This window comes from Quercus lobata, chromosome 7, assembly GCF_001633185.2.
Source record: "Quercus lobata isolate SW786 chromosome 7, ValleyOak3.0 Primary Assembly, whole genome shotgun sequence".
Taxonomy (NCBI): Eukaryota; Viridiplantae; Streptophyta; class Magnoliopsida; order Fagales; family Fagaceae; genus Quercus; species Quercus lobata.
The window spans coordinates 31,350,110-31,367,280 of record NC_044910.1 but is presented as its reverse complement, the minus strand read 5'-3'; the positions used below and the strand labels follow the sequence as shown (position 1 = coordinate 31,367,280).

Here is a 17,171-nt window from a genome sequence, read left to right as displayed (position 1 = left end):
GCAGACGAGTATAAAAGAAGGAAGAAAGTAAATCGAAGGGGGACTCCCATTCCACCTCCAAAAAAAGGGGACGATCTGGGTGAGAACATCTCAACAACACCTGAGATTACTGAAAAAAAACTATCGCCGAGTAACCGGGGTAAGACCCTAGTGGCCCTCGGATCAAGTCCGAGGAGGCCCATCCCATAGGATGCGATGCCGTAGGGCTTAAACGTTCAAGCCCAAATCCTTTTTCTACACGAATTCCTCTAAAACCAGGACCGGGCACCGCCCCGTGACCAACGGCTAGCTTTTCAAGCCCACTCTCTACAAATCATATTGTGAGAGATCTTTCATGCGCGAGCCCAACATCCTTGTTGGGCCGCCAGAGAATTGTGTCCTTACAATTGGCGCCGTCTGTGGGAAAAGTTTGCGCGTTGGCGCAGGTGGCGGTGGAGTCAGCTTTCTAGCAAGCAGAAATTCCTGGGGCTTCCTCCGACTCCGGCGACATACAGTTGTTGCTCCGGCATAAGCTTCTGCTAGGGGCTACGCCTTACAGTGCCAAGGGCGCGGGCATCTCTAGGGGCTTCCGGCCTCAGGCCAACTTTCCCCGCCCTGATATAGGGGCTTATGGTCGAAAAGTAAACCGAATAAAAGAAATATCACAAGTTTTGGACAGAACCAAGGCCTTGCATGGTCCTCGGACTCAAGCCTATGGGGAAACCAAGTACAAAAAAGAAAAAATCACAAGTTTTGGACAGAACCAAGGCCTTGCATGGTCCTCGGACTCAAGCCTATGGGGAAACTAAGTACATAAAAGAAATCTTACAAGTTTTGGACAGAACCAAGGCCTTGCATGGTCCTCGGACTCAAGCCTATGGGGAAACCAAGTACAAAAAAGAAAAAATCACAAGTTTTGGACAGAACCAAGGCCTTGCATGGTCCTCGGACTCAAGCCTATGGGGAAACCAAGTACAAAAAGAAAAAATGTTTTGGACAGAACCAAGCCTTGCATGGTCTCTCAAGTAAAACCAAGTACAGGACACCAAGGCCTTGCATGGTCCTCGGACTCAAGCCTATGGGGAAACCAAGTACATAAAAGAAAAATCCAAGTTTTGGACAGAACCAAGGCCTTGCATGGTCCTCGGACTCAAGCCTATGGGGAAACCAAGTACAAAAAGAAATCTTACAAGTTTTGGACAGAACCAAGGCCTTGCATGGTCCTCGGACTCAAGCCTATGGGGAAACCAAGTACATAAAAGAAATCTTACAAGTTTTGGACAGAACCAAGGCCTTGCATGGTCCTCGGACTCAAGCCTATAGGGAAACCAAGTACATAAAAGAAATCTTACAAGTTTTGGACAGAACCAAGGCCTTGCATGGTCCTCGGACTCAAGCCTATGGGGAAACCAAGTACATGAAAGAAAAACTGTTACTTGAACATTAAAATCCATCCGAGGAGAACTCCCCGTTAACAGTAGGGTTGATCCCTAAAACTGCACGGATCTCCCAGTCTACCCTTGGATCCCCAACACCAAAGGGATCGATGTGATATAGCGCAATATATTACCCAAAAACACAATCAAAGTCCCTCGCTACTCGGCCACCCTCTCGGACATTGATCTAGCATGCATCGCGCAGCACTCAGCGGTTACCCCGGTTAGTTCCAAGAGTTTAATTTATTAAGGCTTACCCTTGTTATACTTGATAATATTTGTGAGTTTAAACTGGTAGGAATCTGCGTTAAGGCATTTTCCTGCCCGGAATATTATTAAGGGCAAGTTTACATTTAATATTCATGCGCAAAGTAGTTGTTGCAGAGAAGAAAAGCATGTGTAAAGAAATGAACTTATCTTTTATTAAGACGAAGGAACAGTACAGTGTACAGTGAAAAGCTAAAGCCAGCTTACATTACAACTAACTATGCAAGTGAAAAGAAAGAAGATACAATAGAATGAAGAAAAGCCGAGGAGGTAGCACAGAGGAGAGGTTGGCTACTGTTCCAAGATGTCGTCTAAGGAAACTATTCCTTGACGCTTCTACATGCCCATAACTCAGGCAGCCAAAGAACCCAACTTGGGGCTTGCACCGGTGAAGAAAAGGTGCAGGGAACCTGACCTCAGGCTAACACCATCTACAGAAAAGGTGCAGGGAACCGGAAGTTGGGGAGCCCCCGCAAAAATTTGCCTGCTACAAGGCAGACGGCGCTGATGGCGGAAATTCCTTCTTCTGACATACCAAAAATCTGGCATGACCAGAACCTGCTTCGGATTTTGACTAAAAGAGGGAGAAACACCCTTTCCCCTCTGTCGGACTGGAGTATTCTCTTGAATTTATGCCTCCTTTGCCCGTACATCACTCTTTGGAGCCTCAGGAGGACATGGCGCCTCTGTGGCGGAGAAAGTTCCTTTTCCCCAACCCTTGCCTCAAACATGATGTGCTAAGGGAGGAAACTGAAGGATTTGTGCGTAGGTAAAGCAACTTTCTCTCTTATTTATTTAAAAAGATGAGGTGGTGGCGTTTAATTTACGCAGCGTCCCAAGGAACGCTACAGACAAAATGTCTCTGGCTCGATTTCCAACGTCGTCTGCAACCCTGAGGTTAAAGGAGTCTCGAGAAGGCGCACCTCGAACACTGGGACGCCAAAAAGTACCGCGTGATCAAAGACTACGGAAATACCTCTTAATTTGTGGGCCCAGTAAATTCGCAGCCCAGGCCCGTTCAGCATATGGGCCCAGGGACAGAACCAAGGCCTTGCATGGTCCTCGGACTCAAGCCTATGGGGAAACCAAGTACAAAAAACAAACCTTACAAGTTTTGGACAGAACCAAGGCCTTGCATGGTCCTCGGACTCAAGCCTATGGGGAAACCAAGTACAAAGAATAAACCTTACAAGTTTTGGACAGAACCAAGGCCTTGCATGGTCCTCGGACTCAAGCCTATGGGGAAACCAAGTACAAAGAATAAACCTTACAAGTTTTGGACAGAACCAAGGCCTTGCATGGTCCTCGGACTCAAGCCTATGGGGAAACCAAGTACAAAGAATAAACCTTACAAGTTTTGGACAGAACCAAGGCCTTGCATGGTCCTCGGACTCAAGCCTATGGGGAAACCAAGTACAAAGAATAAACCTTACAAGTTTTGGACAGAACCAAGGCCTTGCATGGTCCTCGGACTCAAGCCTATGGGGAAACCAAGTACAAAAAATAAACCTTACAAGTTTTGGACAGAACCAAGGCCTTGCATGGTCCTCGAACTCAAGCCTATGGGGAAGCCGAGTAAAAAAAAAAGAAATCACAAGTTTTATACAAAACCAAGGCCTTGTATGGTCCTCGGACCCAAGCCAGTGGGAGAAACCAACTACTTGGATAAGAAGAGGTTTGAATTCCGTAAAATGGGCTACTTGATAAAACATGTCAGGATACTCCGTCCACGGCTTAAACACCATAAAAGGTTAAGGCCAACAAAGGTGTAAGGACGGTGGTGGGACGCCCCAGTATTCAGTAGCCTAAGAGGGCTGTTCATTTGGCGGGTGATATGTCTTCAGATGGTTATTTCTCACACGGCATCAAGCCTTCGTTTCTCTCCTCGGCTAGCGTGGGTAAGTATTACTTTTCACTGGTCGGCCGTATTGTGCCAAGCACTTCTATTAAAGTTATGGAGTTATGACAACATCTTTTTATTATTAAGTATCTTGGTCTTAGTCGTCATTGATTTAGATGCGATATTATTGAGCCGAGCAGCACTTGCAAATTTATAAAAACGAAGAGACAGAATATGCGAAATGAAATGACAACAATTTTTTATTAATACGAAAAATCATTACAACGTACAAAGAGGGGCTCAAACAAGCCTATACAAAAAATGAACTGCCTAAGCAACAATAACATCCGTAGTACAGATATGTAAACAGTCAGGCGTCTTTTAAACTCGTCTTCAAAGTCTCTCCAATCTCTGCCTCAATGCTGCTCATGTTATGATAAGAACCTTCTTTGGAAGAAGATGAAAGAGAAGGAAATAGTAAGGAAGAAATCAATGAAGAAGATGGAGGACATGAGTAAAGAAGGAGGAGAAAAATAGAGAGAAGATATGAAAAGAAAGAAAGGGAGCAAAAGAGGGAAAAGAGAAAGCACCAGAATGGATCTGGTGCTGGGAAGACTAGGAAAGGAAGGCGGAGAGGGCCACCAGTGAACGAAGAAAGGAAGAAGCAGAGACACTTAGTCCCTGCCTCGGTCCTGACTCCTAACACGCTGGGGCCATACTAGGTGAGCTCATAAGAGAGCGGATGGTTATGATGATAGGAGTTCTCGACTCAATCACGCCGAAAGTTGGACGTGATGAGTCCCTGCTTCGGATTTTGGCTGAAGGGAAGGTGAGACGAATCTTAAGTCTCCGCCAGCCTTGCCCTGACCGAGCCATTTCGAGTTTTATTAGAACACGGTGCTTTGAGGAGGGGTATGGTTCCTTCATCACCCGTTATGGTAAACGCATTCTGATTGGGTGTATGACAATGGGGTTAAGTGAACGCTAAGGGAGGCTAGGGGTTTCAGATCTCAGAAGGATGAGAGGGAATCTGCACGAAAGTGATGGCCTCCTGCTTGCCTTCTTATAGGAAGGGCAAAACAAAGGGAATTAAATTCATTCAGGTTTCCAAAAGGAATCTGAAGAATAAAGGTGTGTCCGTTCCACTTCCCCACCTCATCAGATGAGTCGCCGAACGCAAATTATCCTCGTAAAGGGAAGTCATTAAAGGCGCATCTTGGACAGCCAAACGGCAGGAGTAGATTACGAACGGATTAAAGGGAATACCTGGTAAACCGGCGAGTTTCCTGGACAGGTGGAAAACCGCCCACATTAAATGCAGGGCTGAATTAAATAAAGCCCTACTGAAGGCCCGGGTTTACCAAAACCCTCCTTTCCAACCAAGAAGTCGGGTAGCAGGATTTTGAGGGGCTATTGTGGGGCCCAATAATTTAAGGGCCAGGCCCAGTTGCTCTTGCCGAAGGCCCAAGCCAAGGAGAGCTGTGGCCCAAGCTCTACAATACAGAGCACAAAACAGTTTTGGGAGGCAGCCGAGGACAGTTCAGTCCTCGGCAGATCCAGAATCCCACCGGAATAAAGGGGTAAAACTGGTATAGGAACGAATTTGTAAGGAGATCCAAAATATCTTAGGGGAAGTTATCCTTACTACCCTTCCGGATAAGACTCTGCACCTGACAGAGCCGTACTCTGCAGCCTTATCAACCATCCCCAACCATTCCGGGATTAGACTGATGGGACAAATATCAGTCTTGTAAAGACTGACCCTACACGTGGACGAAGGACAGTTAACGCAGACGAGTATAAAAGAAGGAAGAAAGTAAATCGAAGGGGGACTCCCATTCCACCTCCAAAAAAGGGGGACGATCTGGGTGAGAACATCTCAACAACACCTGAGATTACTGGAAAAAAAACCATCGCCGGGTAACCGGGATAAGACCCTAGTGGCCCTCGGATCAAGTCCGAGGAGGCCCATCCCATAGGATGCGATGCCGTAGGGTTTAAACGTTCAAGCCCAAATCCTTTTTCTACACGAATTCCTCTAAAACCAGGACCGGGCACCGCCCCGTGACCAACGGCTAGCTTTTCAAGCCCACTCTCTACAAATCATATTGTGAGGGATCTTTCATGCGCGAGCCCAACATCCTTGTTGGGCCGCCAGAGAATTGTGTCCTTACACTTATTTTTCTTCAAGATTTTTTTTTAGGGCGGCTCATGCTTCACAATTCACATATTCCACTTATGTATTGGACTCCTCTCCTTCTTCGGTCAATGCATCAAGGTTAGAGTTATTTGATTTGTTCAATAAAAATTATAGATTTGTTGCTTTTTCTTATAAGTTTGTCAATTGTTGTTTTGTTTATTTAATTGCTGGGCCTGAATCTTTTAATTAAATCTTCAAATTTTTATTGAACAAATCAAATAACCCTAACCTTGATGCATTGACCGAAGAAGGAGAGGAGTCCAATACATAAGTGGAAAAGCTATAATCATGGATTCCCTTCTTTCTATTGTATTTCTCTATTGCGTAATTATGTGTATATATATATATATATATATATTGTTTTATTTCAATACTTTTGAAGCTTTGAATCTTCTGATTTAAAAAAAAAAAATTTTTTTTTGGCCTTTTGGAAGTTTTAACATCATAACTTTTGGGTTTTATTTTTTCTATTATCAGAAATTATCTAGAAGATTTCAATGAATATCCATGGATTATTCTTTTTGAGGGTAACCCATCTTTATCTTATATTTCTATTCCTAACTTTTTTTTCCTATATTTTTTCTTTAATTGTCCGTGTTTACGTCTCTTTTGTTTTTCTTATTTTTTCTTTAATTGTTCGTGTTTATGTCTCTTTTTGTGTGAGTATGTGTCATCGTATCTGGGTACTTAGGCAAAATCTATAAAGACTAAAGATGCTTTTTTTTTTTGTAATGAATCCTGTGTTTTTCATGACTTTAGTGAGTCATATTCTTAATGATCGAAATGGTTTTGTTTGACGTGGATTTTGTTCATATTGGTTTCAAAGTTTATTTCTTGGCTTATATTATAGATTGTAATATATTTATTCATCAAACTGTTTAGTTGAGTTTGTTTTCGAAATTGTTTTCAGTGTTGGACATTTTCTTGAAGCATGTTGGTATCATATATTAAAATACTGTTAAGTTGATGATGATAATAATAATAATAATAATAATAATATAGTTTAATAAATGTCTGAAATGTATAGCTGTTAACAAATGTTTTAGCTATATGATTTTATTTTACAAATTCAATTTTGGTGTTGTAGTAAAATAAACAAAGATTAAATTATATATTGTACTCAATACATTTCCCGTGCATCGCACGGGTTAGCGACTAGTATATATATAAAACCGAAACCTTTGCTGGCACCACAATTTTCCATGTCAGCACAATATTTAAAAAATAAAAAATAAATAAAAATTATAACTACTCAAAACCCTATCAACCTTACCCCTCTCTCAAGTTAAGAAATATAAAGTCACAGTTTCTGCAAACTCTCTCTCTCTCCAAATGTAGGAAGCCCTAAAGCATTCAAGATCTACAATGCACGGTATAGAGAGATTTTCTTTGGTTTCTGCAAACTCTCTCTCTCTCTCCAGATGTAGGAAGCCCTAAACACACGATATAACATTCAAGATCTACAACTCACGTTATAGATTTTAGCTTATAAAGTTTAGCTTTTGTAAGGTTAGTTTGTTTATATATTTAGTCCTTACGTTTAGGTTTAGGTTTTAAGAGATTTATATATTACTACTATATGGCTAAATTTCCCATGACATCAGTTTTATGTTTTTAACCAAATACATCAGGAAAGCAAGAGAAGGCGCATAAATATTTAGTCCTTACATTTAGGTTTAGGTTTAGGTTTAGGTTTTAAGAGATTTATATATTACTACTATGTGGCTGAATTTCCCATGACATCAGTTTTACGTTTTTTTTTTTTTTTTTTTAAATTTGTTTTATGTAAAATTAGTTTGTTTACATCAGTTATTTATCTCAAAGATAAGGCTTTTATTTCTACCGCAAGAACTATTTAGGTATGTATCCCTTGCAAGCACACATGAACTTAAATTATCTTTTAATATATGCATGCTTTATTATTTTCTAATAGTTTTCCCGTGCATCGCACGGGTTAGCGACTAGTATACTGTACTTGCTTTTTAACCCAACAAAAAAAACAAAAACGTGGTTTGCGTTCCACACGTATCTAATCAATTCACAAGCATGAGTTTGAGTGAGTGAGTAATGCTTTGAAAATTCCTCTTCAAAGAGTTTCTGCTTTGACTTCATCCAGCAGGCCTTATTTAACATTAAGATAGCAGTCTAGGGAGTTTGCATAACTTAGGGGCAAAATGAAAATCGTGCAATTGTGGGAAACAATACATTATATGCCTTGAGGAGAATAATAATATAATGAGAGAAATTACAGAGAAAAGCGGGAGGGGAAGAGGGGTTGAAGAACTTCCATTTACGGAAAATGAACAGTATGGTAAGTCCTTACTCCTTACAGGAATTCCTCTGTAGCTTTGGGCCCATTTCATACATTTTAACCTTTCTCAATACAAATATGAACATATTGCCAGTTCAATTCAATTCTAGGCACTTCCAGTAACTTTCCAGTGCTACCCGTGAACAAGGCAAAGCAAATTATGGTTAAATTTCCTGTGTAGATAAAAATATCAGGAGAAGGCTGCTTTGAATAAGGATCGAGGGCTTCAAAGCAGAAAAACTCCCTTTTACAGCAAAAGATTTTAGAACAACTGGAAAAACAAACTAGTTGATCCATCGCCAAATGATCTAAGATCTGCAGGTTTGACCAAAGCCCTGCATAATGGGCACGTTCGCTCCCTCTCAAACCTGGAAAAAAATAAATAAATAATAAGGACCATCAGCAATCCAAAGGACCAAAGCAAAAATCACCAGAGCACCCCCCAGGGTAGAGTACAGAACATTTACAGCCACAAAAGAACTTTATGACACAAGCATAAACCTTCTAACAATTAAGTCTAACAGACTCAAGTTTTATTTTTGAGAGCGGGGGAAGATGATAAATGTTAACCCAAATTCAGAAGAAAAAATGCCAATGGTTATCTTCTATGGGCTTTAGTTTCAGGGTCGAATCCCCTCAACTTTCAGTTAACACATTCAACTTACAAGCAGAAAAGACAAGTATACAATAATACAAATAGCTTGCAAGACCCTATACATATGGGTGTTTGGCCAACTATTAACTATAACGTGAACAACACAGGCAAATTAAATTGAAAGTGCTAAGGCACACCAAATCTAAATTTGAGACAAGTCTAGACCATACATCTGGCTCCCACAAACATTTCAAGTTGTGTAACACCAAAGTTAAGATTCCACTACACAACGTAGCTTTCACTATTCCCAGATAAAATTAACAGGACAAGAAACATCCTTTAACAGTGCAAAGTACCTAAATGGCAGAAACAAACTATTAACTCTAAATCTCTAACGTGCACAACACAGAAAATTGAATGTGCTAAGACACACCAGCTCTAAACTTGAGACCAATACATTTCAAGTCGTGTAACACTAAAGTCAGGATTACAATTGGCAACCTAGCGTAAAATCTTATTGAGATGTGACAAAAGAATGATGAATGCTAGGCCACAAGGGTATTGAAAAATTAATTGGCAAAAACAGATTAACAGTGTAGAGAACATAAATGGCAGAAACAAACTAACCACTCTGATACACAGTCTTCACAAAATATGTGTTTACAACGAAGTAGGATAGGGGCATGCATTTTCTCCTGGCAAATAGCACACATGTCGCCTGCTGCGCTAACCTGCATCAGATGCCTACAACTTAAAATCCCAGATGAGCAGTAAAGTTTCACAACCAAACTGCAACTCTATAAAAACTTCAAAATCTTATAGATTAAACAGGGCACTCACCATGGAAGCGTATTGAAATTAAAGCGTGGTAGCATAACTAAGCCTTTTCTAAGGCATATAATTCTCTAATTATCTTTAAGACAAGAAAATTAACTTAAGAAAAAAATGAGTGCTCAAGTGGTGGCACAAATGTGTAAGGACCCCATGCCAAACCAAGGCATGTGTCTGTGGGTTTGTGTGTTGGACAAAGAAAGTCCACATTACCTGCTCTGATGTTGCATAAGCCCCATAATGCACCTCTTTACGTGATAACGCCTTCAATGCCGAAAAGAAGGATTGCACCTGACCATGATTACAAAGAAGGGGAAGAAAAGGGTTGGAGTAGAAGATAACAGCCATGTGGAAATTAGAACTCTTGCCAGAAAGTCAATCCTTTCTGCCGAGAGAAACATTGGAACAGACAAGGAATATACAAAATGTATATTGAAAATTATAATACCTTCTCAACAACAGATGTGAGCTTGAAAGTTAGATACAACCCTGTCATTAAGGATGAAAAGAGGCTTCCATATTCTTTGTTCAAGAAGAAACGATACCAAACTGGGGTTGGCAGTAAGGCACGGTACAGCAGCAGCAAATACTCAACCAAAGTAAGCATTTGACCCTGGAAAATTTGAACTTTCATAATCAGAAATTAATGGTAAATAAAAGGCATACATATGTGAATCATCTTAATCTAATGCACCGTTTAGTCCATGAAAAGAATGAGGACAAAAAATAAAAAAGGGGACAAGGGGAAAAAAAAGACACTTTCAGCAGTGTCCTCTTTTTGTTTTTTTGATGGGGTAATGTTTCAGTGGATCTTGAACCTAGCACTTGCAAAAACGCCAATTGGCTTCTTTTTGAAGTAGCTAGTATCCAAACCAAGGTCCCTTCTTTGACAATGTGAGACTCTACCGATTGAGCATACTACAACCCACAATTTTGGCAGTCTCCTCTTGTTTCTATCATTCTTTTCAAGGACTACACAGCAATTTTTTTCCTTTTTTTATTTTTATTTTTATAACTAGGAAAAACAATTAATATTCTAAATGCTAAAATTTATATCAACTCACCTGCCTACGATAATTTCGGCCTCTGCTGTTCTTGTAATACATCAACAGAAAACACTTGCATATCATTGCTGCCTGCCGAACCAATGTATCTGAAAGGAAAGCAAACTAAGAAACTATTGCAATGCCCCAGAACAAACTAGCATACATATTACATTTCAAAAAATAAATAAATAACCACACAAAATTTTCGTAAAATGAGAATTCATAACAAGCATTTGTGCACAATAATATTAAGTGCTTAAGTAGTATATCTGTCCCATGAGGAAGAGACTGAGATCTAAACCGGCGCTTATAACAAAATGGCTCCTTGCCATAATTGCAAAATATTAACAATAAAGATTTAAAAGAGAGAGAGAGGATAGGTCAGTTGCCCATAGGTTTTATTGGCTAGAGGCGAGTCCAAAGGACTATTCTATAGAATGGTTCCCTACTTTAGAGAGAGTTCTGCCTATATATACAAACATGCACTTCCTGAGATATGTGGCATCACAAAGAATTTGGTGAGTTCAGAAACTAACTGAATAGTGGTAATTTGACATGCTTAAATAATTGTAAAAATAAGAAGAAATTTAACAACTTTTATACTACTGCCATGTTCTTAGCAATTTCTGACTAATATCCAATGAAGGATCCACAAAAAACACGTTGGATGAGATGACATAGATAGTAGCACTAGTTTCACTACAACTTATTTCCCAGCTACAATATTAATTTCATTAACTCATAAACAAATAGCCAAAGAAAAACATACCATTCACCATAATAATGAAAATAGCATGCCAGAAAGGTGGTATAGCTTTTGGAGGAAGCATCACCAACGGATACAAAAGATCATCATTCTGATACCACCAGTATACGCCAACCACATGAATTGTGAATGCAAGAGTAATGCCAATCAGAATGGACATTTTCCTCTCTCCCTGCAGCCACCAGCAATTTACCATGCTTAATAAAGGGAACTTTCTCATCCCAAAAAAGAAAATCCTGCCAAAAAAAATTAAAAATACAGATCTACAAATTGCTGCACCTTAAGAGCTGTCTGTTTCCGCAGAATATCATTTGACTTGAACATGACAGCAGCAATCCAAATAGTAACAAAGAAACCTGTACGTAGTAGCAGAAAGGCCAATGTCACTAACATGAAGGAAAAGTGGCCACAAAAATGTAGTGGGGAAATGACCATAATCAGAAAACCTAAGGTGTATATATTCAATAAAGCCAATTTAAGTCCAGGGGAAAATATTTGATGCGTAAAGCAACAAAGGCTAATGATTCCTCAATTCTACTATGATTATTAGACATATAACAGCCTGAAAGGTCAGGAAAAGCATTGTGCAGAAGAGGAGCGCCTACAAGTAACGAACAAGGTAAAATGGGAAACCATCTACTTAGCATATAGAGGACCAAAGCCAACTGGCTAAAAAGGGATAGGAATCAATCAACAAGAAAACTAAGGGCACGTTTGGTACGTAGGAATAGATCTAGGAATGGAATAGCTATTCCTTTATAATCATCATTCAATTGTTTAGTTGTATTTTCATTACAAGGAATAAAATAAGAACAGCTATTCTTTGAAATGAGGAATAGCTATTCCTTAAGTTCGTACTAGCCTTTTTTTAATAAAATGTAAAATCTATAATTATGATTGTAATTATTTATTTTTTATTCATTGAAAAGTATAAGCCTAAACAATTTATATTATGGTATGAAACTCGACAGAAAAACAAACAAATTATGAAATTACAAACTCTTCTTTTTTCTGACGTATAAATTTAAATTTCAAATATGTATTAACCTTTTTATAAAACATGCATTATTTTTTTTTTTATTTAAATAAAATTTAGAGTTTTATATATCACTATTTTATTCATGATCTAGCAGGTGAATGTGTCATTTATTAGAATTTTTCACTTATGGGAGATGTGGTCAATTTTTTCTTCTTTTTTCTTAAAACATTTATGGAGATAAAAAATTCTGAAATGAGGACAATGATATTAATTATACAGTTATGGGTTTTTTATAAGTTTTTAATTTATACATAATATATTAAGCGAGACCCATGGAGAGCATAAAAATGAAAAATATATATGGGTATTTTAGGACATCGGATTGGAATATGAAGATTATATCATCAAATCATGCTATATCCAACTGTGAAATACAAATTATGGGCTCTATTCCTCTGTCAGCACCAAACAACTGCATAGGAATAGTTATTCCATTATAGCTTCTTGTACTCTCGTAAATTTCCAAGTAATCATCATTACACTGCATCAAATGAGCCCTAAGGGAATCATATGCCTAGAGCTAGTGTCTCAATGGCCTTGTCTGGTTCTCTCTATGGGAAGGAACTGGGATCAAATCCCCCCACCTCAGTGCCGACTCAAGGCCTAGGCAACTTAGGCCTAGGACTAAGGCCCCACAACAAATAAAAAATTTCCCTACTAAAAAAAAGGCCTCATTCCCCTTAGTAAAAGGCCCAAAATTTTATTAAAATATAACATTTTTTAAATAATTGGTATTTTTTTTAAGAGTGATGCTAAGGATACCACAAATTTTACTATAGATTTAACTGACATATCACTAATCACATAAAAAAGTAATTCAAACACAAATAAATTAAGTTGTTGAAATTCATCAATTACACTCATAATCACATTTATTGTGAACATTTTGTAGTATTTTTTGTATTTTTCTTTTTCATTTCTAACAAGGCTTTTAAAATAGGAGACCAATAAAAATTTAACCCAATTGAAACCCTAAGATGTTTCAAATAAAATGCTGCAAATGTGATAAATCATCAATAATGACTAATCTCCTATTAAGCCACACACCAAATAATATCTATCTATCTCTTTCTCTTAAAAAGAATATATAAAATTAAAATTTAGATTACAACTGTACTTAACTATGCATAGTCATATATCCAAGTTAAAGTGAGTTCCTTTTGATTCAACTATAATATTCAATCTTCTATATGAAATTAACCTTGGTTTAGCTAGTATTATTCATCAATTTCTGTATTTACATCAAATTAGTCTTAATTTGATTAGTATTATATAATTTTATTTAATTAATGTTTACATATAAAAAGGCCCCATATAAAATTTTTGCCTTAGGCCCCAAATTTTGTTGGGCCAGCCCTGCCCCATCCCCATTAGTTGAAGACAAGGGGGGAAAAACTAGAGGAATCATATGCTTAGAGAAGTTGATTGGAAGCAGTAACACTTGAGCCATATGTAATATGAATGTTTGTGTAGGGGGGGGGGGGGGGGGAGGGAGAGAGAGAGAGAGAAAGGTGTAAGGGAAAAGAAAGAACCAGGTAAAACAAATTCTCTTATCAATCTAATTAACTACTCTGAAGTTTGAAAATTGAAATACCAAAAGATAGCACCAACAAAAAAGAGAGACTCAGAACTCTATATAAAACCAGTTATCAAATTATAGAAAATGTCCACAAGATAATATAGTCTTTCGATTCCTAGAAAAGGGGGGAAAATAGCATATCAATACAAGGTTTTTAAAACGCATCAAGAAAATTTATCGATGAGGCAGAAAGAGTCAGTAGGTAATAAGCAACAGCAACAGCAACAGCCTCCTAAGCACTATTCCTGGAATAATCAGCATTAACCCTACAGGAACTTCCTTCAAGCCAACTAATTATCATCAACAACTACTTAAAGAAATCAGATGAATGTATCATCCAACAAACCTTGCTAGAAAAATTCAATATCACCTGACACCTACCCCTCTCCACTAAAGAAGGTGTGTTCCCCACCACAAACATCACCAAAACAGAGTTGCAAGAAATGCTCCAAATGTGTAAATATCATTCACACAAGGGTTTGATAACTCTCCCAACACAGGCATGTAGAATAAAGAAACAGTAAAATTTCATAACAAATTCCCATAGGATCAAGCTAATGATTTTTAATAGTGAACAAGAACTAAAAGCATAAACCATAAACCATATATAGAAAAACAATACCTTGTAAATGCTGGCGAATGAATACCACCAAGAGGAGCAAAGAGAAGGGCAGGACCTGCTCAATCCACCTAGCAGCCTGCTGAATATCATATCTCTGGTAAGAAGAATCCCTCCCATTTGCCCCACCTCCATCCACAGCTTCTCCCTCCGTATTCCCATTTGCAGATTGCGAAATTCCCTCCGCTACACCACCACGCTCAATCCTTGAATCCCCTCCCTGAGCCTCAGTCGCTCGTGGAGAAACATCAGTACGAGCGGCAGCAGCTACCTCACTCCCAAGCTGGTGCCCAACTACCAATCCGGCAGCAGGTTCCCTATCATGTTCTTGTTCTGCCGCACCAATTATCCTAATAGAAACCTCGCCATCATTGGCAGTAGCAGCAGCAGCAGCAGGTTGATCAAGCTGAGCAAGGTGAAACCCAGAGCCCGAAGAAGATAGCCGTCCTCCGTGAATCAAAGAATCAGTCTCCTGATGATTAGACCTACTAGCATTGGTACGAAGAATCCCCGAATACTCCAACAACGCAGAGAGTGGCGCCTGAATGATATTCGAAGCCGAGAACAATCCGTATCTTCTCGAATTCCCAATCCCACCACTCCCCGAACCCGAAGAATTACTCCGAAACCCCTCAGGACTGCTTCCAGACGCTTCCATTCGCGTCAACCCCCTAGCCCTAAACCTAACCCTAATCATCCATCACAAAATCACAATCTTTTTTTTTATATATGTATAACAAATAAAAATTATCATACACCAAACCTATAATCATAAAAAATCAATCCAACAATCCATATATCGTAATTCAAATATTTATATATGTACAATAGAGCTAGCTATAATAGCCTATAGTCAATAAAAACATAACCGTGTAAAGCAAGAAATGGTTGAAATAAAAGCCGATTGGAAAAAAAGAAAAAGTCAAGGTTTTTTCTTTTCTATACCTTGGAAAGCGAAACTCCGTTGAGGACCTTGAAATTTCAAATCATTGTGAGAACGCCAAGCCTGACTGCAATAAAACCATCGAATAAAGAAGACTTCGGGCTTTGACTAAGCACAAAAAACAACGATTCTCTTTTATATTACAGAGTCCGTGAAATCCAATCGATCAGAAGATTAGAGGTGGCTCCGATGGCCGCATGGAATTAGGGTTTTGGTCGATCGGAGAAATGTGGATTCGAGAGTTTGACGGATGGAGAGTATTGGGTTTTGGTTTTGGTTTTGGTTTTGGGGGTTTCTTTTTCCTTTTCTTCTGTTTCTTTACTTTCCTCGGTAGTGTTTGTAATAAGAGTGTGTATTGTTGAAATAATGTAATAAATGATTAAAATGTTGTTTTTTTTCTCTTTCTTTTCTCTCGCTCTCAATAAGAAGGTTTAGAGCGCGAGAAGAGAAAGAGAGCTAAAGGACAAGAAAGGAGCTCTTTTTCCGAACGACTATTCTTTGTATTGTATATTATGGTATGTTATTCTATTCGTAGGTTTTTTACATTTGCACCGCGTTTTTTTCCTATAAAGCCATTAATCAGGGAAACGGTTTCTCTCACATGAGATGAGAAAAAAAAATGTATATAAATTGGGAAATATATAAATAAATAAATAATAAGACCAAATATTACATAAAATCTGGAACCAATCAACCATTAATATTCAAATTCTCACTCTCTTTTATTTATTTATTTTCCAAGAAATTTTTTTTGCAATTTTACCATAATTGTCCCCCAAAATTTTTTTTTCCCGCAACTACATAGTAGTGTTCATGGGCTAATATGTAATTTTCCACACACAAGCCCACTCAGACTTTTTTTTTTTTTTTTTTTTTTGGAGAAAAGCCCACTCAGACTTGTTTGAACTTGGCCCATGGCCCATAACTTTTAGGCTAATCGTTTGATTCAATATAAAACCTTCTTTTTTCTTGCTTCTTTTTTCTTTTTTTGGTGTTTGGTTTGGCTAAAAATAGGGTAAACTACGTTAATGGTCCTTATCATTTACACTATATGTCAATTTAGTCCCCAACATTTTAATTATGTCAATTTAATCATTAACCTTTTAATGTCGTGCCATTTTGGTCCTTATCATTATCCATTAGATGGAAAAGTTTGACGTGTCAAACAGAATAATAAAAAATTAATTTACTTGTCATATCAACTGTCAACTATACAGCCACATCATATTAAAAGTTAAAAAAATTTTAAAAATAAAATAAAATAAATTGTTGTTCTCAGTTTGCATGGGATATTGAGATTGGGAAAAAAATCAAAGTTCATCTCTCTCAAATTAAAATTAAATTCCAATGAACCACTATACCACAGGCCATTCCATGGACTAGTTTGGTAGAACTCTTTGTTGCCTTTCCTAATATAAGCCTCATGGTATGAACGAGGCTGCATTTCAATCCCATTTGTGAAATCTCCAAGAGAAGGATCATTTGGACGTTTCCAAGCGCCGCTTAATACCTTTCCTTAAGTCCCATCCCATCTTCATTCCTGGGGGACGGATAATCAAGGCTTTCTCACAAAGAGATTCCTGAATTTCCATCTTCGAGTACAAGATTTCCATAGTCTAAGAATTGCAATAAAGGATTATTTTCTTGTATTTGTGGTCCTAATCCTATGGACCAAACAACACTCTTATTGTTACTCATAAGCTCAAGACTGCTTGTGCTG

The 17,171-nt window shown here is 38.3% G+C and overlaps 1 protein-coding gene across 1 annotated transcript; it reads right to left on the bottom strand.

Moving 5' to 3' along the window:
* Positions 1 to 7,933: 7,933 nt before the first annotated feature.
* Positions 7,934 to 15,929, bottom strand: LOC115953194 (RING finger and transmembrane domain-containing protein 2). Its single transcript, XM_031070729.1, has 9 exons — positions 15,454 to 15,929; positions 14,512 to 15,197; positions 11,551 to 11,627; positions 11,275 to 11,443; positions 10,524 to 10,612; positions 9,908 to 10,072; positions 9,673 to 9,750; positions 9,256 to 9,359; positions 7,934 to 8,401 (listed from the first exon to the last, which is right to left on the bottom strand). The coding sequence occupies exons 2-9, from the start codon at positions 15,164 to 15,166 to the stop codon at positions 8,296 to 8,298; spliced, it is 1,443 nt and encodes a 480-aa protein (XP_030926589.1). The 5' UTR covers positions 15,167 to 15,197; positions 15,454 to 15,929; the 3' UTR covers positions 7,934 to 8,295.
* Between the last annotated feature and the right edge of the window lie 1,242 nt (positions 15,930 to 17,171).

Coding starts and splice junctions, on each gene's coding strand:
- LOC115953194 (XM_031070729.1), bottom strand. CDS start 15,166: ATGGAAGCGTCTGGAAGCAGTCCTGAGGGGTTTCGGAGTAATTCTTCG. Junction 10,613..11,274: donor TTTCATTATTATGGTGAATG/GTATGTTTTTCT, acceptor CTTTCCTTTCAG/ATACATTGGTTCGGCAGGCA. Junction 10,073..10,523: donor GCCGAAATTATCGTAGGCAG/GTGAGTTGATAT, acceptor CAAATTTTCCAG/GGTCAAATGCTTACTTTGGT.